The sequence below is a fragment of the Prosopis cineraria genome, unplaced genomic scaffold, assembly GCF_029017545.1.
Source record: "Prosopis cineraria cultivar Desert tree isolate PC_DT_omini unplaced genomic scaffold, ASM2901754v1 PC6, whole genome shotgun sequence".
Taxonomy (NCBI): Eukaryota; Viridiplantae; Streptophyta; class Magnoliopsida; order Fabales; family Fabaceae; genus Prosopis; species Prosopis cineraria.
In genome coordinates, this window is record NW_026555337.1 from 43,153,330 (window position 1) to 43,180,094 (window position 26,765).

At 32.0% G+C, this 26,765-nt stretch overlaps 1 protein-coding gene and 1 long non-coding RNA gene across 8 annotated transcripts; both read right to left on the minus strand.

The window, feature by feature from the left end:
• Positions 1–7,111: 7,111 nt before the first annotated feature.
• Positions 7,112–7,726, minus strand: LOC129312652 (uncharacterized). The gene is made up of 2 exons (XR_008593644.1): positions 7,408–7,726; positions 7,112–7,267 (listed from the first exon to the last, which is right to left on the minus strand). It is a non-coding gene; the product is annotated as an uncharacterized LOC129312652 (long non-coding RNA).
• Positions 7,727–11,768: 4,042 nt separating this feature from the next.
• LOC129313085 (uncharacterized) lies at positions 11,769–22,427 on the minus strand. 7 transcript variants are annotated; one of them, XR_008593853.1, is made up of 4 exons: positions 13,884–14,750; positions 13,293–13,396; positions 12,895–13,177; positions 11,772–12,210 (listed from the first exon to the last, which is right to left on the minus strand). XR_008593853.1 is itself a non-coding variant. In XM_054955959.1 (4 exons), exons 2-4 carry the CDS (start codon positions 20,761–20,763, stop codon positions 13,309–13,311), a joined length of 312 nt encoding a protein of 103 aa, XP_054811934.1. In that variant the 5' UTR covers positions 20,764–20,869; positions 22,147–22,427; the 3' UTR covers positions 12,638–13,308. The 7 variants fall into 7 exon arrangements, 1 of the variants encoding a protein (XP_054811934.1); XR_008593852.1 differs by having other exon boundaries at positions 11,773–12,213; XR_008593854.1 differs by lacking the exon at positions 11,772–12,210 and adding an exon at positions 22,147–22,427 and having other exon boundaries at positions 12,638–13,177; positions 13,884–14,026.
• Positions 22,428–26,765: the final 4,338 nt, after the last annotated feature.

The window sequence follows — 26,765 nt, forward strand, 5'->3', positions numbered from 1 at the left end:
TTTAAATTCATGCTCTGTAAATTTTTTTCCCCCAATATTTCTGCTTAAAAAAAGAAAAGTGGAGGCTGCCCCACCTAGGAGGAATTTTCACGCGCATTTGGAAGACTTGCTGTCATTGACGAAAAAGCAAGACTTTCATTTTTTGTCAGTTTTTCAGGAAATTAATTAATTGTAATTTCAAAAGGAAAAATTTAAATGAGTTAGGGCTCAAACAAAGGTTACTACATATCTAATAGACAAAACTACACTGCTTTAATTTAAATAAAATAAATTACAAGATTTACTTTAAAATTGGGAAAAATTAAAGGATTTGTGAACTAATTTTCTCTTTTAAATTTAAAATCTTATATTTAAATTTATATATTTTATCAATATCAATTGGGTCTAGTGAAAGCAGTTAGTTCCACACAATGTGATAAATTACGATTCAATTTCTAATTGAGAGAGGTATCCATATTTAATTCTCGACTGTAAAGAATAAAAAAAATTATGTATTTAAAATTTTTTTATTTGAAAGTGTAAAAAATATTAAAGCTAGAAAAAATATGAGCTAAAATTTGAAAGCAAAATAAAAGATTTGAAATGATAAACTTATTTTTATTCTTCAATTAATGAGAGATAAGAGTAATAGAAGTGTAGCGTCCCCGCCGGTAGGCCCATTGCTTCTTAATCATGTCAGGTCACTGTTAGTGCTAACAAGCGTCCCCACGCGCCATTGACGATAATGCCGTGTCTGGAAAACATCATTGGTTTATTTCAAGGAAATTACACACAAGGAGTTAAAGGTCAAACACATGCTAATTCTTGCCCTGTTAAACTTTTTTTATATCAGATTTAACAAAAGAGACATTGTGCATCAAGTAGTTCACAAGTCATGTATTCAAGGAAAATATAAGATTGCATAGATATCAGAATAAATTTTGCTTAGTTATATTAATTAGCACATCAGAAATCAGAGTCATAGATGGTTGAGTGTTGTTTAAAACTAGCAAATTTTGAACTTTGAGCATTAACATACTGTATAATTTTGTTGGCAATATATATATATATATATATATATACTGTATAATTTTCAAAACAAATTATTATAGATGCTGTCAATTCTTTTTTTTTTTGTCTTCTAATTTCAAAACACAAGTACTCTCAAATTAATCTAATATATAAATTATGTTAATAATTTAAATTAACATGCTTATCTAGCTAAATGAAAAAAATTATAATCCTCAAATCAATTTAAGTATTATTAATTTAGTTCCTTACACATACACATATATATGATCTGTAGTCATTGGCATTATGTCTCGTAGAGAACCGTGTTGACTCCAACAACTCCTGGGTTCATCTATCCATGATCTGCATTTGGTGCTTGTGATGAGCAATGAGTGCTCATCACTTCTGGGCTCATCTTGACCTTGCATTTCACTTTGAAATGAAAATGTCTGTTAAGTTCATTTAAATTAATTTTTACATATTTGTATCATTGTATTTATAAAAATAAAAATTATAATATTATAATTTAAATATATTTTAAAATTAATTTAAATGAATGGATAAATCATTTCAAAGTGAAATGAAAAGTTAAGATGAACCTATAAGTGATGAATGAGCACCAAATACAGATCCGTTTATCCTTAAATCTTAATCACATTAATTAGGTAAGATGTAACAAAAGAGTCCCCACTATTGATGATAATGCCTTGTTTGAAATGTGTCCTTTTTTTTTTTTAAGGAAATTACACCTTAGGATTTAAAGTCCAAAAATAATTATTGCATTGCAAAACTCATTGTATATCTGGTTGAAAAGGAAAACATGGGGCATCATCATGTCTCATATGTTATATATTCAAGGAAAATAGTTCTTCTGAGTTTAAGTGTAACGTCCATCAGTCAACTTAGAGGTTTATCATTCATCATCATCCTTGTAAAGCCTGATAGCCAACTTGTAACTTCATCCATAAATGTAACCTCTGCCAGTCAGTCAGTCAGTCAGTCATGCGTAGTTGGAAACAGACTGCCATGAAGTATGGACTTATTTCCCTTTGGTTTGAAAGAAATGAAGAGAGACATTTAAGGTCCTCTCCCTGGAATTTATTGTAATAAAAACCCATAAGTTTTGTACCTTGTGAAAACACACATATTATTATTAAAAGTTGAAACTTAATTTATATTGTTAGAATTTCCTTATAAATTTAATAAGAGAAGATTCAACTTTTAATAACAACGTATAAATATTTTTATCAGTCAATATCCAATGCAAACTTGTGGATGTCATTCTCACAAAAATTAATTGTAAATCCAACTTGTTTAACCAAAAAAAAAAATCAACTTGTTTCAAGTATTTCTAATCTCATCAGAGTGCAGATCATTTTATCAATATATCATTGATTGACAGGGTATATAACGAACCATAGTCAAGCATCTCAAAGAGTGGCAGAGCTAGCTAGAGGACATTTTTTCATACCCAAGTAGGGATCGAACCCCTAACACTTGGTTAAGGGAGGATGAGCCCTTGCCACTCAACTACATGCCCCTGGTTAGAGTTTAATAAAATTAGTATGTTTATTTCACTCATTCTCTTGCATAATATGACAGGCACATTTCTGCATATAGTTGTGTTTGTCTTAAAAAAAATATAGACTCATTCTTAATATACAACTCCTTATGGATAGTTGCATAGTGTAGTTGAATTAATTAAGCTTCTAATATAGACTCTCTTAAATAAATAATTGGTTATTGATCATTGGAAACTGATCGAAGCAATTTTTGGAAACAATATAAATGTATGGAAAATATTACCTAAGGACCCTTGTAGCTTTTTAATAGTAAAAAAAGGTCCTATAATTATGAAATATCATCGCACCTCTTGAGATATAATTGACAAAAAAAAAAAAAAGATTGCGGGAAGAAAGACATTATCTATATATTAATAATCACTTGTCAATATCCGTGAATGCGTTGTTGTTACATGCGTATTATGCTTTCAATAATTTGGAATCAAGATAACTTTACTTTCTTTTGATTATTTTATCAATTTATTTCTTATTTTTTTTTAAAAAAAAGGTGCAGGTTGCCCACCAAGGACGAATTTTCACGCACGCTTGGAAGACTTGCTGTCATTGACTAAAAAGCAAGACTTTCATTTTGAAAAAATGAGTAAGAACATTAATGATAATTATAAATATTAAATTATTGAAATTTTAATAAAAAACTATAATCCTTACATCCAATTAAAAAAATGTGAATACTTAGTTGAAAAATTTATTAACTATATTAAGATTATTTGTAATATCAACTGAGAATTTATAAAAATTAATTAAAAATTTTAATTTTTACTGTAAATATATAGATAAACCACTTGAAAAATTAAGTAAATATACTTAGAATTATTTATAACATTAGTTTGAAATTTACAAGAGTTAACAGTGAATTGCAAGCTAATTGCTTATGATTTTTTTCTTTTAATATATAGCTAAATTACTTAAAAAATTACTAAATATACTTGAGATTATTTGTAACTTTAGTTGAGAATTTATGAAAATTAGTTGTGAATTGCAAGCGAATTACTTATGATTTTTTCAATCGTTTCAAAAGTCAACAAAAGATAGTTGAAAATCATTGTAACGTTAATTAAAAATTTACTAAAGTATGTCATGAATCTCAAGCTAATCAATAAAAGACAATTATTGCAAGTAAGATCATGGTCTATTATTAGAATTTCAAAAATTTAATGTATGTAATTGTCATTAACGATCTTACAAGATCTTTAATTGTTATTTTTCCTTTCATTTTTTCTCAATTTTTCAGGAAAATAATTAATAGTGATGAATTCTTTTCTTTTTTCAAAAGAAAAAATTTAAATGAGTTGGGTTTTAGTGGTGGGGGCTCACCAAAGTTAAGATATGTTTAGGGGCACAAACAACACTCATTACTTATCTAATGGATTAAATTATAATTCCTTGATTAAAAAAATAAATTATGAGGACTTAATTTAAAATTGAGAAAAATTGAAAGAACTAGTGAATTAATCTTCTATTTTAAATTTAAAATCTCACATTTAAAATTTATGTATTTAATAATAGGAGTTGGATCTAGTACAAAGGGCTAGTCCCTCACAACATGATAACATATTTAATCCATGAATGTGCCTCGAAGATGATCACCTTTAATAGAAGGATATCTATAAATAATAATAAAAATTCATGTATTTAAGATCCTTTTATTTGATTAAAGCCATTGATGAGCTCAATTCATTTAAGCTCAAAATAATATAGGGTCAGGCCACTTCTTTGGAGTGTACAATGATAATTCGGACTTAAAAAACTGAAAACCCTAGCTTACCTCCCTTACATTCATTTGATTTATGCCATTCATGCTCTTTTGCATGGTTTTTGAGTTGAATGGTAACTTATTATTATTGGTTTACTTTGAATATTTTTGCAAATTTTAAATATTTTGAAATTATTTTTTTTTTGGTTTATTATTTGTTGCAAATAATGATGATGATGAAGGAATATATGAAAAGCTTAACATCTTCGCCACTGATGAGGCTCCATAAGGAGAAAGATCAAATTATATTGATATTGATGACAATGATCATAAAGATTTAGCTAATAACACTAGCAAAGTTTAATTATTATCAGTGTTGATTTTGTAAAATTGCTACTTTTGATTAGACTTAAATTTGTTATTATGTGTATTATCTTAAATTCATCTTTATAGACTTAATGTCATGTATAATAACTTTTTTAGAATTTTAAATATATTTTTTAGATTTTTAAATTGAAAAAAAAAAAAATATATATATATAGGGTCGAGGCTTTAAGAGCTGGCCCTTTAGCCTAGAGGGCTAGGGTGGGGCTTGTCACGCCCTGAAAATAGAGGGTGACCGGCATAGGTGCGAACTACATCCCGCACTCCCGTAAACCTTAAAATGAAAATTTCTTCTGTTTAAAAAAAAATTAAATTATATAGAAATTTTAATACTTTTAATATTATTTGTCATAACAAGACTTCAACGTTTTTTTTTAGAAATTTCGACAGAACTTTCCTTGTAACTACGATCTCCCAAAAGTTCTACAACAAAAATTTTTAGTAAACAATATCATTCAGGAGCTTAGCTCCTTCCAGCCATCAATAGTATATAGATCAAAATAAAACTCTAACAATAATCTATGTGGAGCAACTGATCTTTCTCCTAGATTTAAAATGTATGAGTACTAAAATATTTATATATAAAAAGGTAATAATGCCAAGCAAAATTTTCCCACCCAATATAACTGTATTGCCCTTTCTAAGGTCGGTGGTAGGATCAGCGTCAACTAACGAATCTAAAACTAAAATAAATTTTTTCAGTAAATATCATCCCAACAATAAATAATTGATCATGAATAAACAGAAAACTTTAAAATAATTATGTAACCAAAGAGGCAACTCCTTCCATAAAAATTCCATAAGCTTTAGAATGAAATGGCTCTATAAAAGTTAAATAAAATCGTAAATCATTGAACTATCATAAAACTTGTTATTATCACTTGATTTCAAGAAAGCATGTAAATGAAATAAATACTTATAAATAAGTTGCTAAGTAAGAACCAATGGAATATAAAATCACTAAATAAACAGATTATAATTATAGAGACTTATCAGAACAATTAACAACCATGAACACATAGTCCACGAGAGTAAATAACCAGACGTGACCGAAGCCACGAAGACAAATGTGGACACACCAGTCCGCGAGGATAAGTAACCAAATGCAGCCGAAGCTACGAAACAAACGTGGACACATAGTCCACGAGAGTACTGTTAACCAAACGTGGCTCAAAGCCACGAAATCAAACGTGAGTACAACACTCACGAATAACCATCCCTTCGTTCCACGTGCGTTGGCCATCGCACGAGGCTAGCACCTCCTATAAACACCCTGCTAGCTAGGTGTACCATGGTGCGCCAACGGCTAACAGAACTGCCGTTAGCAACCAGTGTTCTATATAAGGTCCCTTTCAAATTCATTTTCAAACATGCGAGAAAATCATCACTTTCAAAATAAATTTTCATTTTCAATATCAAACTCGCATGAATCATTTTTCTATAGCAATTCAATAATTTCTAAAATGAAATCCCATAAGTAAAATCTAAACTTGTATTTATTGAACAATTAACATTTCAAAAGTGATAAAGGCAATTTCATAAAATAAAGAAGTTTAACAAACAAATTATTCGATATTCACATTGTTGTTATAAAATGATTTACATAAAATTGTAATATTTTAGTAACAGAAAATTTTATTAGATAATCAGTTGGGACTGTATCCACTTACCTGAAATTTCCAGAATTCAAGAATTCATCTTTTAATGCCAGCTAAATTCTCCTCCTTTAAATATCCTATGAATTAAATTAAAATTTTTTTAAATAAACTTCCCATAATGTCAATTATTTCCTCCCAATATTACTACCATCGAAATTTAACTAAAGTAAATTTGGAATTTTAGGAGCAAAACCTTACACATAAAGTCCCTCAGAACCATAACTCAATACTTCGTCATAATACCATCTATTTCCCAAGAATTCAAATAGTTTGATACTAATTCCATACTCAAGTTTCCTTTGGACTTCAATTAAGCTCATAGAGCGATAGCATTCAATCTGGACATATCACTCACAGGAATAAATAAAATTTAAAAATTGTATAGAAATCAAATAAAATTTCTTCTAACAAGCATTGTGTCAAACACCTTGCATACACTAATTTTTTTTTTTTAAGGTCAACCACTTCTTGCTCCTAGATTCTATTTCCCAAAACTCTAATATATAAATAAATAAATCAATCAACTTCCTAAGTCCAATTTCTTCATTGAATAAATCAATCTTAATTTAAGAAAATTAAAGAATCATCTTTCACGTTTCACATGGCAACATAGAAGCATAATTTCAGCTTCAATTTAACTTCTATCATTCTCACATAATCACGTAGCAGCCACCAAAAGGGAAAAATTGCAACTTCAATCATCTATTCAGTCATTCACACACATAAACTATGAGAAATAAGTGGCTCAAGACTTCTTTACCTCCATTAACATTGGCATACACAGGGAGAAAAGAAGGCAATAGTTGCAGGGGAAAATGACAGTCAATAAAATGAAACTCCCATAGCCACAAATCAACTCCCACAGCACAAATTATTTAGAGAATAGTAGAAAAGGTCAAGGCTTCCACCTTAATTGACTCATGGCGAATGAACCGAGAAAGAAGAAAACAATGGCATGCCTGAACAGTGAAGAAAAAGGGGAACGATCATCATGAACGAAGAGCAGATAAGCATACTAGTATTGACAGAACAAGCAAGAGGACGGAAGAGATTTTATATTGCCCGTACAGCTACACCGACAGTGAAGAAGGATCCTCACCGATCTAGAATAGAGGAAGGAAAAACAAAAGCCACAAGCTAATTGATCAGAGGCGGACGGAGCAGCAGCACCCATGTCACCGGCGATGACAGCAAAAGGAGGAAGAAAGCAGAGGAGAACAAAGATGGGAAGATCCAAGCTCTCTCTTTCTCAGCTGATCCATCTTCGAACATGGTTCCTCATGAATTTGTCATTCAATGACTGACCATGAGCACGAACGTGCCGGCAACAGTCACAGGCGAAAAAGACAGAGACGAAGGTGCAGAAGAAGAATGGTGGCTTAATCGGGTCAGAGCATTCCTTTCTCTCTCTTTGTCTCTCTCGCGAGTTTTCTGGAGGAAAAAGTAATGAGGAGGACGAAGATTTTTATCAGATGATGAGGAGGGCAATTTCATAATTTTAAGGAAAAAACAAAATAAAAAAAAATATCTTTTTAGTCTCAACCAGATTCAAACTTGAGACTTGATAGAACAATACTTATTCAAATGCCACTACACCAGCTCTTTTTTCTTGCTTTATTTATCTAAAAATTAATATAACTACAATTAAAACACCAACTTATATATTTATTCCTATTTTCTTTCTTTCTTCTTTTCTTTTTTTTTTAATTCTTGAGTTATTACAGGGCTGGCCAAAATGAAATTTTAATGTGTAATTGAATTTAACAAGGCCAGTTTGTTTAGGCCTTGGCCTTTCAAAGGCTAGACATAATTAACAATTCTATATTTGATGGTGTAAAAAAATATTAAAAATAGAAAAAAGATGACCTAAAATTTGAAATAAAAGAAAAAATAGGAGATCTGGAACCATGAAATTATCTTCATTCCTCAATAGGTCATAAATGAGATGAGAGATGAATAATAGAGACAACATGAATAGAGATTTGGAACGATGAAATTATCTTCATTCCTCAATTTACACCTTAAATTTTACCTAAATTTAATTTAATATTACATTTAACCAAAATCACTTAAAATTAAAAAAAATGAATATCATAAAAATTAAAAAATATACATGCAACATAAAAAAAATAACTACATGGAACATAAATAACACAAAAAATAACTACATGGAAAATACTAAAATAAATAACTATAAAAAATTTAAATTTAATCATAAAAATTTTACTAACCTAGACTCACAAGCTTTTTTCACATACATTTTGAGTAAGATATGTCAATAATTTGTAATTATTTAACACCAAAAAAAATTAAAAAACACATCATAAATAAAAATTTAACCAAAAAAAATCAAAAAAAATTTAAGGAAGAAGACATACTTAGGCGGAAGGTTTAGATGGGCAAATGAAAAATTTCATTTGCCTGCCATTTATAAGTTGATTAGGAGGCGTTTTCCACAACAAAAATACCTCTACAAGTGGCATTTTTTCTAGTAAAACATGGAGGTGTTTATGTCCTAGAAACGCCTCCTTATGGAGTATTTTATAGGAAACATCCCACCTATCGCAAGGAGGCATTTCTGTACAAATGCCCCCTTCGGGGACATCTCTTATAAACGCCCTCTTAGGGGTGTTTGTATGAAAATGGCTCTAGAGAAGGCGATTTTTCCAAGAAACGTCCCCTATGGTGGCATTTAGAAAAAAATCAAATTAAAAACACCTTAGAGTGCGTTTTTGTGGCGTTTCAATAAAACGCCTCAAATGAAATACCTCTAAAGCACAATTTTTTTATAGTGTGAGGAGAAAAATTGAAGGAAAGGAGAGGGTTGGAAATTGGAATAGAATATATAATGTAGGCCCCTTGATTCTTAATCATGTCAAGTCATTATTAATGCTAATGGGAGTCCCCCCACACAATTGAAGATAATGCCGTGTTGAAACACATCCTTGGTTTGGCCAAAAAAAAAAATTGAGACATCCTTGGTTTTTTTCAACGAAATTACACACAAGGAGTTAAACACATGCTAATTCTTGCCCTGTTAAGCTTTTCTTGATATCAGATTAAAGAAAAGAGACATTGTGCATCACGTAGTTCACAAGTCATGTATTCAAGGAAATTATAATATTTGATGAGACATCAGAACAAATTTTGCTTAGTTGTATTAGCACATTAAAAACCAAAATCATCGATGGTTGACTGGTTTCTTAAAACTAGCAAATTTTGCTCAGGTTTAGCAACCTCTGCACTAATAACTTTGAGCATTAACATATGTTTAATAGAGCTCTTTTTAGTATGTATTATATACTGTATGATAGACACTGTTAGTTCCTTTTTTAGTTTTTAGTATGTATTATATACTGTATGATAGACACTGTTAGTTCCTTTTTTAGTCCTCTAAATTTCAAAATACAATTGTACTCTCAAATTAATCTAATGTATAAAATATTTTAATAATTTAAATCAACATACATATGTAGCTAAATGAAAATCTGAAGTCAATTTAATTTTTTTTAATTTATCCCCTTACATATACACATATTCTGTAGTCGTCATTGGCAATATGTTTCGTAGAGAACTGTGTTGGCTCCAAATTCAGGGGTTCATTTATCTGTGATCCCCATTTGGTGATTTTGATGAGCACCCATTGCTCATCACTCCTCCTAACTTTTCATTTCACTTTGAAATGATCTCTTCTATTTATTTAAATTAATTTTTAGGTATTTTTATCATTGTATTTATTAAAATAAAAATAGTAGTAGAAATATCTAAAAATTAATTTAAAATGAGAAAAATCGTTTCAAAGTCAAATGAAAAGCCAAGATGAGTCTACAAGCAATAAGCACCAATGCAGACCCCATGTATTCTTAAATCTTAATCATGTTAATTAGGTAAGTTTCCACTAAATAAAGATAATGCCTTGCTAGAAACGCATCCTTGTTTTTTCAAGGAAATTACACCTAAGGATTTAAAAACCAAAAATAATTATTGTATTGCAAAACTCATGGTATATTTTTTTTGGCTGGAAAACTCATTGTATATTAGGCTGAAGAAAGATGACATTGGGCATCATCATGAATCTCATATGTCATATATTTAAGGAAAACAGTTCTTCTGATATTAAATGTATCGTCCGTCAATCAACTTGGAGGTTTATCATTCATCATCATCCATTAATGTAACCTCCGTCAGTCAGTCATGGGCAGTTGGAAGCTGGCTGCTATGAACCTTCGTCTTATTTCCCTTTGATTTGAAATAAATTAGGAGGGAATGACATATAAGGTCCTCTTGATTAAATTTTTTGCAATAAGGACCTATAAATTTTTTTATCTTATAAACACATGTATATGTTATTACTAAAAGCTAAAACTTGTATTTTTTTTATTAGGTTCTACTTAAATAACAAGTGAAGATTTAGCTTTTAACAATAACATATATGTATTTTTACAAATCAATATTCGATGCAAAACTTACACATGTCATTCTCCCATAAATTAATTTGTAAATTCAACTTGTTTAACCAAAAAAAAAAATCAACTTATTTCAAATATTTCTAATCTTATCAGAGTCCAAATCATTTTATTAATATATCGTTGATTGACAGGGAATACAATGAACCATTCCCATGAGAAGTAGTCATGTACTTATACCCAGTCAGAGTTTATTAAAATTATGTTTGTTTCAAACTCATTCTCTCATATAATATGACAAGCTCATTTCTGCATGTAGTTGTGTGTCTTAAAAAATATAACCTCATTCTTAATATACAACTCCTTCTGGATAGTTGTTTAATGTAGTTGAAGTTAATTAAGTTTCTAATATAAACTCTCTAAAATAAATAATTGATCATCGATGATTGAAAACTTAAGCAACTTTTTGAAAGCAATATAAATTTAGGAAAATATTACCTAAGGACCCCTGTAGCTTTTTAGTAGCAAAAAAGGATCCTATACATAATTATGAAGTATCATATCACCTCTTGAGATATGATTGGAAAAAGTTTGCGGGGCAAAAGACATTATTACCTCTGTTACTTTCTTATTGGTTGTAATTGACATTATCTATATATCATTGTCAATACATGTGAATGCTTTGTTGTTACATGCATACTGTACTTTCAATAATTTGGAATCAATATAACTTTACTTTCTCTTGATTATTTTGTCAATTTATTTTTTATTATTATAGGATCAAATTATATATTTGATGGAGTTTTATTTAAATGTGGTGTTTTACGGTGATGATAATTCCAAATTCATTAAAATGAACCACTAAGTAAGAAACAAATGCAACTCTTATCATAAATAAAATTAAGCCATGTTATTAATGCTTTAAATTATAGTATAGTTTTTTATAACCATAATGAAGACGAGAGACCATGCGCATCACATAGCTATTATTAAGTAACTCACAATTCAAGAAACATTAAAGGTATTAGTTTATGATAACAAATTTCACCAGGTGTATCAGCATATGATCAATAAGATTCATGTAGTAGGATTGTTTAACAATTTTCTTAGTACATCCTAATTTCAAGTGTGTGCATGTTGCAAGACACAAAAGTTGTGTAGCAGATTTCTCTATTCCAAAAGTACAAAAAGGAACAAAAAATGAGAATAGGAAAATTTTCTATTTGAAAGGATTTTGAATCCTTCTACAACTTGTGTGGTTCTATTTTCAATATGAGCAAAACCAATACACACACACACACGCAAATGTATCATAATCTCCAATACACCTTGAATAGGTCTCTCTGCAAATACTTCTAGAAGATCCCATAGAAAATGTAGCAGCACATACAGCAATTAACAAGCTCTTCTAGTTCAGAGATTTTCCACGTTTGCCACACTCTGTTGTTGATTACGAACATATGATCTCCATTGCTTTTGTTCATCAACACTTCTCACTGCTAGAAAATTAGCAGATGATGAACAGATCATTTCAGTAAAACGATATTCTGGTTTGATGAATACAAGTGTCGAGACCAAGTTGATTGACTTTTACCAATCCGCTAATTCATATTGAATCACCAGTCAAATCATCAAATCCTATCTTATTTTTAACACATTATAAGTTGTATTTTTTATCATTTCTTATTAATGTAGCACTTCACACTTTTTCAAATAAATGCGAATAAATGGCGGATGAAGAAGGTAGGCAAAAATAACAATTAATATGTTTCTGAAACATACTTCCACTTGCCGCCATTCCAACAGAAAAAGTGCATGAAGACACAGAGGAAGTTTTTCTGTAGCGATGGATCATAATAATTTCATTTTCAAGCATGACTGAAAATTTTCAATTGAGGCAGAAAAGTTCTAATTCTCAAAATCTTAAACCAAATCATATCGCAGCATCTCCTACCATATATTTATACAAGTAGTCACATGACTTGTATTGTACTTTCAAACTTTTTTGTTTTCATTTCCAACAAATGAAAAGAAATACATGCGCGCGCGCACTTTTACAATCAAACATTAGGCTCTGTATTTAAATATTCTTGTCATAGTGCAAGGAAAAATTAAGAAAAAAGCACTATGGTGTTCTATTTATGATAAATGTAACTAAAAAGCACTATGATTCTACTTACACTGATGTGAAGAAATTGGTCTGTAAGCTCTTTCTAAACCAGATTTCCATCTGTGCCAGCTCAGTCCTGCTTGGAGTGCCCTCTTGTCCAATTTCTAAACAACAACAAACAGCCTCATCCTACTGTCCAATGTCTTCACATCAGTGCAAGTAGAATCAACAAGAAAGGATGGACCACTAAATTTGTTGACAGTTGCAGTGTGGAAACATGATTCTTCCATGACTATGAACATGATCTCTTCTCTTGTATTGTTCATTAGAGGAACGGATTATTCATCACAACACTGTAGAAATGAAAGGTAAGGATAGTAAATCCAGTCTTATTAAATTTCATAATGGGGCTTCTTGTTTGAGGAATAGAAACCGTATCAAGAATTAGCTGAAGAATTGCATGCTCACCCTTCACCAACTAAAGTTAGCTATTTGGGATTTGCACAAAACCTTTTTTTTCCCCTTCGTTTTTTGTTGTTGTTTTAATAGCTTTGACAGCATCTCTAGCTTTCCTGCAAATTCAGAAAAATATGAAATGGTTCAAACATTGGCACTACTTCACTTTTTTTGACAAATCAACAAGCTCATCTATACTCCCAAAGATATCAAGATAAAAGCCTTCCACCATCAAGAATCAAGCCATGAATGATACTGAGCATTATTAGAATTGAAAATACAGTATGCTAGGCACCAAAATATCTAGTTTTTACCACTTGACTGAGACTATAACATCAAATTTAAGACATAATGAAAATGAATGAATCCAAAAGCCTAGCAATCAATCTTGGCTTCACTAGATTTCTTGGAGAATAATGAACAGTAATTAAACTCTTAAGTCTTAATAAGAAAGAGTCAAATCGAACAATGGAATCAATTAGTTTCATGAAGCACTATCTTGAATAACTTCATAAGTATATTATCCTTTCCTTTGAAATGTTCCGGGACAATATTAAAAGGGGAATGCTATATAAAATGCCAGATTGCAATCTCATAAAGTACCTACAACCAGCAAGGATTCCAATTAATATGTCCAGAACCATATTCTCAACCATCAAATGCTGTAGAAGATGAAGACCAGAACTAGGAATAGCAGCACATGGGAAGATGAGCTTGGAGATTGTGGAAGCTTCAAGCATGTGGTTCTGTGGACAAGATTTCTTGAGAGGATGGGATCATCACACACTTGAAATAGAAGCATGAGAAAGAATCATAACTACTCACGCAAACATGTCTTTTTTGAAATTCAAAATATTGCTGAGATGCATGAGCTGTTATGATAACTCAATGAAGGAATGATGAAAAAGCAAAGCCGTTGCCTGATAAAATTCTTGAGCCTGTTTTTAAGGATGAAGACAAGTATAAGGGTTCCAGATTCATGAAACTTTTCATGATGATCATATTGTTAAGATTTTCATATCCAATGTCACACCCTGAAAATATAACGTGACCGGCATAGGATATATACACAAATATATATTCCTTAAGCCTCAATCAAAGAAACTCTAATATGATATTTTAATTTATTTGAAATAGGATTGAAATTCATTTCAACATTTTTATATAAATAAAAGATTTAGACTTCTTGTAAACATTTCGGTAAAACCTCCCCTCTCAATAAATCCTCCCAAAAACAAATCTACAACCATTTTACAAAAGCATTGGCAGATAACAAAATAGAAATAATAACAATGAAGACCCTAACTACAACTTATGTGAAACACCTGACATAAGAATTTACAAAATGTAATATATAAATTTAAATTTACATTAAAAGAAGTTTGATCTACAATTCTTCACTTCAACTAAATATTACAGCCCCTCAATGGTCAGCCAAAGGTACAATATCAACTAACATATCTGAGATTAAAAATAATAATTTTTAGTGAATAACGACCCAATCATAATATTAAAAAAATGAATAATGTACAATAGTTATGGAAATTAAAAAAAGTGATTCAATAAAATAAAATTAGTAAACTAGAAATAAAAATTTCTACACAACTTCAATATCATGAACTTTTAAGTCTTAAATGTCAAAGCAACTTTATCATTTAATCTTAATAAGACAAATATATTAAGTAAATAAATACCATTTAAAATTTAAAAGCCATTAGAGTATGAAATCATCAATTAATTAAAAATTTATATTTCTGAGGATTATCAGAACAATTCACAAAAGTAGACTGTGGGTAAGTAACCAAATGTGGTCAAAGCCACAAAACAAATATGGACACACAATCCACAAGGACAACTAACCAGACGTGGTTGATACCACGAAATAGATGTGGACACAGTCTATAAGAGTAACTAACCAGACGTGATTGATGCCACGAAACAGACGCATGTATGAGACCCATAAATAACAGACATACGAACAAAGCTCACGAAAATCAAACTAGCTAATCATTGACCAAAGTGCACCAAAGTTAACGAAATTGTTGTCAGCAACAAATGTTTTTTATAAAATCTCCTTCAAATCCATTTTTAAGTATGCAAAAAAATCATCACTTTCAAAATAAAATTTCCTCTTCTCAATATCAAACTCGCATGAACCATTTAAAACATCATTTCTTTCAAATATGAAAATTCACAACTAATGTTCCATAAACTTATTCTCCAATTTCCATGATTGTCTTTATTGAATAAAAATTTATAAAAGCATTTTCATCAATCCTATAAGTATATATCATGACAACTTCAAGAGCTAAAGAAATTTAATTAACAACAATAATCAGTGCTAGAGAAACATATATTAATAACTATAAATTGTTGAAAATAATATTTGATAAAAGAAAATTTGCAAAAATATATAAATTGATTGGAACATTATCCACTTACCTATAGTGTGCTCAAGTACTAGGATTCATTTCTTAGGACTTCAATCAACTCTTCCTCCCTCTAAGCACCTCATTCAATATAAAGAAAAATCTAATGGACTTACTCTAATTAAATAAATTAGCTTCCAATATTGGCCACGCTATAATCAATCGGGTTCCAAATCATTATAATTTAATCAACCAAATCTCAATTTCTTCAGACCTTTCAATACTTTGCATGTCCACCTTTTTATTCAACACTTTGATTATACTTTAACTTGTCCTTCCAACTCTTCTATAACACCTACAACTAAATTGTAATCAAGAGTATATACACACCATAAAATGTAATCAATCAAAAATGAAAGAATATTTTATTTTCTCCTTAATTTATATGCTTCACGATTCATTGCAGCAGCCAACTTTAACCACGACAATATACACATACATACACATAATTTTCATAGCTTCTAAGCGTCAATGTTACCACTCCATGTGTGTCCAATTTCATTGCTTTCATCATCAAGTACTTTATCAACACCCCAAAAGCTAACATAAGAACAAATAACTTGATCCTTAAATTATCAATCAAATGCCACTTCCAAAAATCCTCTAATTCTCTCTTCAACCTTCATTATAGAAAATAATTGTTTCCTATAATAATTTAATCAACAACCATTCACTCTCAAAATTCAAATAATTACATATTAATTTCATAATCAGATTTCCTTTTCAACCCTCAAAATAAATTTATAGATCAATAACACCCATACAAAACATGCTTCTCACAATAGCCAATAAAATTTCAGAAAAATACCAAAATTAAGCAAAACTTTTCTAGTGAGCATTTCATCAAATACCTTGTGAGCATTAATCTTTAAACTAATTCTAATATCTTCCATGTGAATTTCACTTCCCAAAAATTTATCAACATCAAATAATCAGATCAAGTTCAACCAAAACTCAAATCCATACCATCATCATTTTGTCCTTTATACTAAAACTTTAGCTTAAATCAATTTCCCTTTTTATATTCAAGCATATACAACAGCACAAAGCAAAAGGAATTTCACAGCCTTCACAGCCACAACCATTACAGCATGCACAAGAGGAGAGTTTGCAATCTTATTTACTTAATCACCCACTCATACTCAACAAAATCACGAAGAGTAAGGGCTTGAAGACTCACATCTCCAACAGCTATGACACGGCAGAGAAGAAGAGTCATGCTCACTTCCCATGCTTGACAATGGAGGTTTACAACAAGCACAGATCAAGGAAGAAAAAGATGAAATTCACCACAGAATAGGGGGGAAGGATGCACAATTTGCACCACAACGCTGTGGTTCTGGGTGGACGTCACAGCAGCAGCAAGCGGAACTCCTGTTCTCGTTAACAGCGTGTTGAATAGCAAAGGACAGAGGTGGCTGGATTAAGGATTCAAAGCTTCTGAGCAATAAATTTCTCTTGCTCTCAGACAGAAGAGAAGCTCCGACAACCACAACAGAGAAACGAACAAAAGAGAAGGAGCGAAGGACAGAAGGGAAGGAGAATATTTTCGGCGAGCTACATTACTGGCGACGAGTCGGACGATGGAGAGAAAAGTTGAGATGGCCAAAATTTCCAGATGAAGGGTTCAAAGTCCTCTCTCCCCGCTGAATCCCGATTGAAATGAAGCAGAGGGAAAAAGTATCATGTGGGGGCAGGGGTATATCGGTAAATTTGAAAGCTTAAATAGGCAGCATCGATATAAAATTTCTGCTGGAGTCTACTGGGATTCAAACTCGACACCTCTCAGCAAGATGTGGTTTCGCCAAGGTACGTAAAACCGGATTGATCATTGAATCGATCATGGTACTAAATCACGGGTTAGTGGTTCAATTAGGGTTGAACAAACCGGTGGCAAATCGATCATGATTAAAATAATACAATTTAAATAAAAAGACATTAATTATAAAAATATTCAATCAAATCCAACCACTCAAAAGTCTAACAGTAATAAAATACAACACTTTAAATATCTATCTTTATAATTACAACCCTTCAATCTCAAAAGTCTAAAGAAGAGATGGAGACAGAGCTAGAAAAGAGACAAAGATTGAGTTGGAGAAGAGACAGAGAGTTAGAGACTAAGCCGGAGAAGACATGGAGATAGTAGAGACGGAGATAGAGCTAGAGAAGAGATGCAGATAGAGCTGGAGCCTGGAGAAGAGACGGAGACTGAGCTAGAGAAAAGACGCTAATTAGGTTAGGGCGAGAGAGGAGAGACACAGATGAATGGCCAAATTGAATGCTATCTAGAAATCTGGATTGGACTTATCGTGCTTTGTCTCTAATTTTTCATTTTTTGACTTCAGTTTCACTTTTTTTTTGTTATCTTATTTCTGAACTTAGCGCTCTGGAAAATCAAAAATGAAAAAAAAATCCTCTAAAATGATGTCATTTTAGGGGCTTATTCTAAAAAATAATAACCCAGTCAACCCATCGGGTTATTCGGGTTATATCGGGTTGAACCCGAGTTGACTGGGTTACATCAGTTCATTCTCTCACCGATTCAGGAGTAAACCCAGACCGGACAAGGGACTGGGTCGTTGGTTTCTGGGTTGACCCGTCAGGTCCAGTTTGGGTTTTAATACCATGAATTTTGAGGCCTACCCCGTGGAGGAGCTGGTCTAGTGGACAGCAAACCCCATGGTATTGAAACCTGGACCGAACCGGCTGGGTCAACTCGAAAACCGGTGACCTGGTCCCTTGTCTGGTCTGGGTTTACTCCTGAACTGGTGAGGGAATGAACCGATATAACCCGGTATAACCCGAATAACCCGGTGGGTTGACTAGGTTAACCAGGTTATTATTTTTTCAGACAAAACCCAAAAACGACGTCGTTTTGGGGGATTTTTTTTCATTTTTGATTTTTCAGAGCACTGAGATCAGAAATAAGATAACAAAAAAAAGTGAAATTGAAGTCAACAAATGAAAAATTAGAGGCAAAGCACGCTAAGCGCAATCCAAATTTTCAGATAGCATTCAGTTTGGCCTTTCGTCTGTGTCTCTCCTCTCTCGCCCTAACCTAATCAGCGTCTCTTCTCTAGCTCAGTCTTCGTCTCTTCTCTAGGCTCCAGCTCTATCTCCATCTCTTATCTAGCTCTATCTCTATCTCTGCTATCTTTATGTCTTCTCCAACTTAGTCTCTAACTCTCTGTCTCTTCTTCAGCTTAATCTCCGTTTCTTCTCCAGCTCTGTCTCTATCTTTTCTTTAGACTTTTGAGATTGAAGGGTTGTAATTATAAGGATAGATATTTAAAGTGTTGTATTTTATTACTGTTAGACTTTTGAGTGGTTGGATTTGATTGAATGTTTTTATTTGGTCATCATCTAGGAAGTCATTTATTGGAAGAAAATTTAAAATGACCAATCATCTATATTAAATTGCTTTTTATATTTGTGAAATTATTCACAAAAATAATTTTACTTATTTATAATATCACCCTGAAATATTTTATTTTAGTTTAAGAGTTTGGTTGAGCAAGTCACCATTAATTAGTAGATCCAATCATATATGAACACAAGGGAATCCTAGAAGCGTAGCTATCAATTTTGGCATGACTACATTTCATGAGGAACTATATATTTGATTGAGTTTTACTCAAGAGTGGCCTTTCACAGTAAAAATTCAGAATTCATCAAGATGAAACAGTGAATAAAAAACAAGAAAGAAAGAAAATAAAAAGCATCAAATAGAAGGATCGAAATTGATGGACCGTTAACATCAACTAGAATGCCAAGTTATTGATGCTTTAAATTAAGGTATAGTTAAATAATCTAACAATTAGAATGAAGAGAAGAGATAGTGTGCAACACATAGCTCTTATTAATCAAGTTATAATTCATGAAAAATTTAACATGAAGGTACAAAGGTATTAGATTTATGAGACATCAAAAAGAATTTCACATGAAGTGATATCAGCATATATATGAGGAATCAGATTCGTATGAGACAGTTGTTTAACAATTTTTTTAGTACATCCTGATTTCAAGAGTGCATCTTTTAAGACACCCAAAAAAACTTAGAATAGGCAAAATCTATTTTCATGCCCCAAAATTTGGAGAGTGATCGGCACAGGATATGAACCGTTTCGCACATCCTTGTAAGCCTTAAATCATAAATTCACTCTATTTTTAAAATTAATTCAGATTTATATTGAAATTATAACACTTTTGACACTAATAATTATAATAAAGTTTCAACATGTTCATAAAAATTTCAACAAAACCCCTCCTGTAAATAAAATCTCTCAAAATTTCTAAGTACATTGATGCAGTCAAAATATCAAATAAATAAGGAGCTTGGCTCCTTCTAGCCGACAGACAGCCTATATATAAAAATAAAAGTCCTAGTTATAGCTTATGTGGAGCACTTAATCGTACTTTTCAAAAATAAAATAAAAATGAGATATATAAAAATTTATAATTACATTAAAAGAAAAATTTCAATCAACCCTCCACCTGTCTATAAGTGTTCGAGGATTGGCAAAAAGATCCATGTCAGCTAAGGTGTCTGTGACCAAAATAATTTTTCAGTGAATAACGTCCCAACAATAAACAATAGAACATAAAGAAAATAAAAAGTTTGAAATAGTTATGTAAGTTAAATAGATAAAATTTTCATAAAAATTTAATAAATTTCATACTAAAATGACTTTATAAATTTCAAATAAAATCTCAAATCATCGAACTATCATAACAAATGATAATATCACTTGATTTCAAGAAAGTACATAAATGAAATAAATATTTATAAACAAATTACTAAATAAAAACTAATAGAATATGAAATCATAAAATGATTTGAATTCATGATTCTAGGGACTTATCAGAATAATTAACAAACGTGGATACACAGTCCACGAGAGTAAATAACCAAATGTGGCTTATGCCATGAAAATAGATGTGGACACACAGTCCACAAGGGTAATACTAACCAAACACAGCCGAAGACACGAAACAAATGTGACTATGATGCTCACGAATAACCATCCCTCCGTTCCATATGCGTTAGCCATCGTACGGGGCTAGCATCTCCTATAAACACCCTGCTAGCTAGGTGTACCATGGCGCGCCAAGGGCTAACGGAACTGCCGTTAGCAACCAGTGTTCTGTATAAAGTCCCTTTTTAAAATCATTTTCAAACATACGAGAAAATCATCACTTTCAAGATACAATTCTCATTCTCAAAATCAAACTTGCATGAATACTTTTAAGCATTAAAACTTGCCAGGATCAAATTTCATATTCAATGCTCATGCTTGCATTTATTGAATAATCAAAAATTTTCAATGATAATGAAAAGGAATTTTATTAATCCTGAAAGGATATCTCATAAAGGTAAAATATTCATATGCTATGATGAATCATTTTTCACCACCATCTTAAAACTTAAAAAAGAAGAAATTTAATTAACAAAGTATCTACTAATCAACATAATTATTATTTAAATAATCAATGTAACAAGATAACTTTTAATAAGAAAAATTAATTGATAAATTAATTTGGACACTATCCACTTACCTGAAATGTTCTCAAAGTACAAGGTTCTCCTCTAACCATATTAATCGATTTTTATCTTTCTTCCCAACTCCCTAAATATAGAGTGTATTAGGGACTTAATATACTTATAACAATGCTAAAAACCTTTTCCCAACATTAACACACGCACACGCACACACACATCGATTATAACTTTAAAACTTTAGAATCCATAATGTACACGAACATTTCTTTGTTGACATAACAAATTTTTCAATTCATTCAAAAGAGCTTTGTAGCATTCAAAGCTATCATCACATTATTTGTCAACAATCATATATTTCTTAAGAATTCAAGTAATTTGATCCTACTTTCATACTCAATTTACCTTCGAAATTTTCAAATTAAATTCATAGAGCAACAACACTCAATTTAGACATATCCCTCACAAGAATCACTATTTTTATTTTTATTTTTATTTTTTTAAAAAATAAAGCTTCTAATGGCCATTATGTCAAACACCTTATATGCATAAATTTTTCAAGCTTAATCTAAATTTCTTCCCATTTGTTCCATCTCCCGAAATTCTCTAATATGGATAAATAAATAATTCAGCTCCCTAAGTTCCATATTCTTCTTTGAATAAATCAGTATTAGCTCAAGAGAATTTAGATTCTCATCTCCTCACATTTCACACGGCAGCAAACTGAGAAAAGAAACCAACCACAAGCTACACTAATTAAACACGCGCGCGCGCACAGCAGTGAAGGCAAATTTCACAACATATTCACACGCACAAAGTTAACTGAAAGAATAGTTGGAAGTTCCAGCCATGAATGTGCAGCACCGACCAAAAATGAAGGGGAAGGAGAAATCAATGAAAAGCAGAGGAAGAAGAAGCTATGCTGCAAGAGCAGTACCTACAGTGATATACGGACCAAGAAAGAGTAAGGAGGAAGTTCCAGACCACCCGCAGCCTCCACAACAGTGATCGACGGCAATACTAACCAGGGAAAACAGAACCAAGATGAGGAAGAAGAACTCACAGAAGGGAGATCCCAACTAGTACAACTCTCCAACGGCGGCAACAAAGAACCATACCGACGACGGTAGCTGGGATTAGCGCCGAAAAATGGAGGGAGAGAAGGTAATTCTTCCTGGCTCTTGAATGTTCGAAATTTCAGAAGGAAGAGAAGAAAGAAATGGGCGGTGGTGCGTGCGTGTGTTCTGAAATTCCTCACCTCCTCTTATTTATTCATTACTTTTTATTACAGAAGGACAAAAATGGAATTTGAGGTTAAAAAAATCACTTTTAATATCTGGAAAGTTTGATAAGAGGACCACCTAAATAAGTGTCTGCCTAATCTAATCTCTATTGAACCAACCCTTTTTCTTATTGAATATGTCCACGAAACAAATACAATACTGTTAAAAAGGTACTATTACATATTTTAGTTTTACTTAAATTTTTTTTTGAGTAATTACAAGAACCTAATAAATGATTTGCTGCCACTATATCACTAGGCTACAATTTTTTTTTTTACATCTACAAAAATTTTGAAATAAATACATAAAAATGTTATGATTAATATTAATATAATTTTTTAATATATATATATTTTAAGGCTATTACATCTATGTTTGAAAGAATTTTGAATTCTTCTACCACTTGTAGAGTTCTATTTTCTAAATGACCAAAACCAATATACATAAAAACATCTCATAATCTCCAATACAACTTGAATAAGTCTCTTTGCCCTAGCTAGTGTTGAAGTGACAGAACTAATTCCAAATACTTATAGAAGATCTCACAGAAGATGTAGAATAGCAATTTTCAAGCTTCTTAAGTTCAAAATTTTTTTGATATGTGCCACTCAATCTTTGATCATGAACATGACGTCCAATGCTATTGTTCATCAACACTTCCCCTAGCCAAAAAATCAGCAAATGAACAAGTCATTTAGAACATCACCATGAAATCAGAACACAAGGATTGTAAATTCTCATTTCAACAAAGCGACATTCTAAAGCTTCTGGCATGATGAATACAAGTTTCAAGAATCGCATGAAGATTTACACGCTCACCATGGCTCGACTGAATAAAGTTGAGCTTAGCGATTTTTGCTACAATGCCTTTTGTAGCTAGCCTTTAATAGCATCTCTGGCTTTCTTGCATCATCACAAATATATATATATATATATATATATATAATGGTTGAAACATTGGCAATGCTTCAAAGACATATTCAACATGCTCATTTATGCTTCAAATTGAATACATCAAGATAAAAACCATCCATAATGGTGGTGACATTATTAGAATTGAAAACTTCACCATTATGTTAGGCATGAAAGTATCCAATTATTGAATTGGGACAATGATAGAAAATAATGCAAACATCATGAAAATGAATGAATCCCAGAAGCACCAGCATAGAATTTTGGCATGACTACATTTCTCTAGGAATTATGACAGTATTAAACTCTTAACAAAAGACAAAGTCATATGGAATAATGTAATTTGATGGGTATATATCAGTTATCTATTAAAGAAACAAAGTAATGGAAGGAGATAAAAGGACTGTGCGGTATCTTTAATTATGTATCTTTGATTATGGGACTACAACAACAACAAGCCTTTATCCCACTAGGTGGGGTCGGCTACATGGATTGCAAGACGCCATTGTGCTCTATCATTTATTAAGCTTTTAGAAATATTATTAATTAAGAGATCACGTTCAACAACTTCCAAGAGTGTTCTCTTAGGCCTTCCTCTACCTCTCTTAATCGGACTCAAAGTTATATGTTCCACTCTTCTCACTGGTGCCTCCCTTGGTCTTCTTTGTACATGCCCAAACCATCTCAACCGATTTTCTACCATTTTTTCCTCAATAGGTGCCACCCTCACTTTTTCGCGTATGTGCTCATTTCGAATTTTATCTTTACGTGTATGTCCGCACATCCATCGTAACATTCTCATCTCTGCTACTCCAACTTTATGCTCTTGCTGTCCCGTTAGAGCCCAGCATTCACTACTATATAACATTGCTGGTCTGATAGCAGTACGATAAAACTTTCCTTTAAGTTTATTAGGCACCTTACGGTCACAAATAACTCCTTTAGCTTTTCTCCAATTAAACCACCCAGCTTGAATTCTATGTGAAATATCTCCACTGATTTCGCCATCATTTTGAATAATGGCTCCCAAATATCTAAACTTTTCCACTTGAGGTATAATTTGATCTCCCAATTTCACTTCCAAATTATTTTCGAATAGTCCTTTACCAAATTTACAATATAAATATTCCGTCTTACTTCTACTCAGACGAAAACCTTTCGACTCCAATGTCCTCCTCCATAACTCAAGTTTGCAATTAACCTCTTCTCTTGTCTCTGCTATAAGAACTATATCATCCGCGAAGAGCATACATTTCGGGATTTCCTCTTGAATATGTTCCGTCAAAACATTTAAAATCAAGTTAAACAAATAAGGACTCAGAGATGATCCCTGATGTAGTCCAATCTTTATAGGAAAATCCTTTGTTTGACCACTAGGCGTTCTTATACTAGTTTTTACCCCCTCATACATATCTTGTATGGCTTTAATATAAGCAATCCGTACTCCCTTTTTTTCCAACGCTTTCCAAAGCACTTCTCTTGGTATACGGTCATAAGCTTTTTCCAAATCAATAAAAACCATGTGTAGATCTTTATCTTTACAACGATACTTTTCCATTAATCCCCTTAGTAGATAAATCGCCTCTGTAGTTGATCTACCTGGCATAAAACCAAATTGATTCTCAGAAATACTTGTCTCCAATCTCAACCTGTGCTCAATTACTTTCTCCCACAATTTCATTGTGTGGCTCATGAGTTTAATCCCTCTATAGTTAGTACAATTCTGAATATCTCCTTTATTTTATAAATAGGAATTAATGTACTTCTCCTCCACTCATCAGGCATTTTCTTGGACCGTAAAATCACATTAAATAACTTAGTTAACCATCTCACCCCTTCTTCACCTAAACATTTCCACGCTTCAATAGATATACAATCAGGTCCGTTGGCTCTACCATTTGCCATTTTCTTAAGAGCTTCCTTTACCTCCTTATCACGTATTTTTCGATAGAATGACAAATTTTGTTCTCCTTCACCAGTTACTAAATCCTCCAAGTTACTAGATGAATCCTCTCCATCATTGAAAAGTTTAGAAAAATAAGTCTCCCATCTATTTTTAATTTCATCATCTGTAACTAAAATTCTTCCCTCTTCATCCTTAATACACCTTACCTGTTCTAGATCTCTTGATTTTCTTTCCCTACTCTTGGCAATCTTATAAATATTTTGCTCTCCTTCCTTCGTCTCAAGGTTCTTATAAAATTCTTCAAAAGCTTTAGAGCGAGCTTCACCCACAGCTCTCTTAGTTTCCTTCTTAGCCATACGGTACCTCTCCCAATTTTCCTCATTGTTACACAAATGTATGGCTTTAAAACAGTTCTTCTTATACTTGATTTTGTCCTGTACACTATTATTCCACCACCAAGACTCCTTATCTCTCGGACCAGAACCTTTCGATTCTCCCAAAACTACTTTTGCAACCTCCCGTATCTTTTTAGCCATATCCTCCCATATAATGTTAGCACTTCCCTGAGAATCCCAAATTCCTTTATCCAAAAGATTTCGCTTGAAAATATCTTGCTTCTCACCTTTTAATTGCCACCACCTAATCCTTGGTGTTACTACTTGTCGACGTTTTTGGATTTTACTCATAATACACACATCAAGGACTAGGACCCTATGTTGTGTCGTTACAGCATCTCCGGGTATCACCTTACAATTTTTACAAAGTTTTCTATCTGTGTTCCTAACCAAAAGAAAATCAATCTGCGACCTTGAGGCTCCACTTTTGTAAGTGATGAGATGCTCATCTCTCTTCTTGAAACAAGTGTTGGCAATCTTAAAATCATACGCCAATGAGAAATCAAGAAGAGTTTGTCCTTCATTGTTTAGCTCTCCAAAACCAAAACCACCATGCACCCTCGCATACTGACCAGCTTCCCTCCCGACATGCCCATTAAAGTCTCCTCCAATAAAAATCTTTTCACTCTGTGGTATGTGTCGAATCAACCCCTCTAGATCCTCCCAAAATAATTCCTTTAGACTGGCTACTGTCCCGACTTGCGGCGCATAAGCGCTAACAATATTAACAGTCTCACGTCCAATTATCATTTTTAAAGAAATAATTCTATCTCCAATTCTGCTAACTGCTACAACGTTCTTCTTCCACTCCTTATCTATAATGATGCCTACTCCATTGCGTGCACTTACTTTTCCTGTATACCAAAGTTTGAAACCTTGAATATCCTTAGCTTCTTCTCCACGCCATTTTGTTTCTTGCAAGCAAATGATATTGATTTTCCTTTGAATCATAACCCCTACAACCTCTACAGATTTACAATTTAATGTCCCAACATTCCAAGTACCAAATCTAATTTTGCTCTTATGGACTAACTTCTTTAGCCGCGTGCGTCCAGAATAA

What these genes read in the sequence shown, in the direction of transcription:
- LOC129313085 (XM_054955959.1), bottom strand. Translation starts at nt 20,763, where the DNA reads ATGGCTAACGCATATGGAACGGAGGGATGGTTATTCGTGAGCATCATA. An exon ending in CGTGTCTTCGGCTGTGTTTG is followed by an intron (nt 14,027 to 20,682) that starts GTTAGTATTACC and finishes TCTTGTCCACAG; the next exon opens with AACCACATGCTTGAAGCTTC. An exon ending in GGAATCCTTGCTGGTTGTAG is followed by an intron (nt 13,397 to 13,883) that starts GTACTTTATGAG and finishes CTGAATTTGCAG; the next exon opens with GAAAGCTAGAGATGCTGTCA.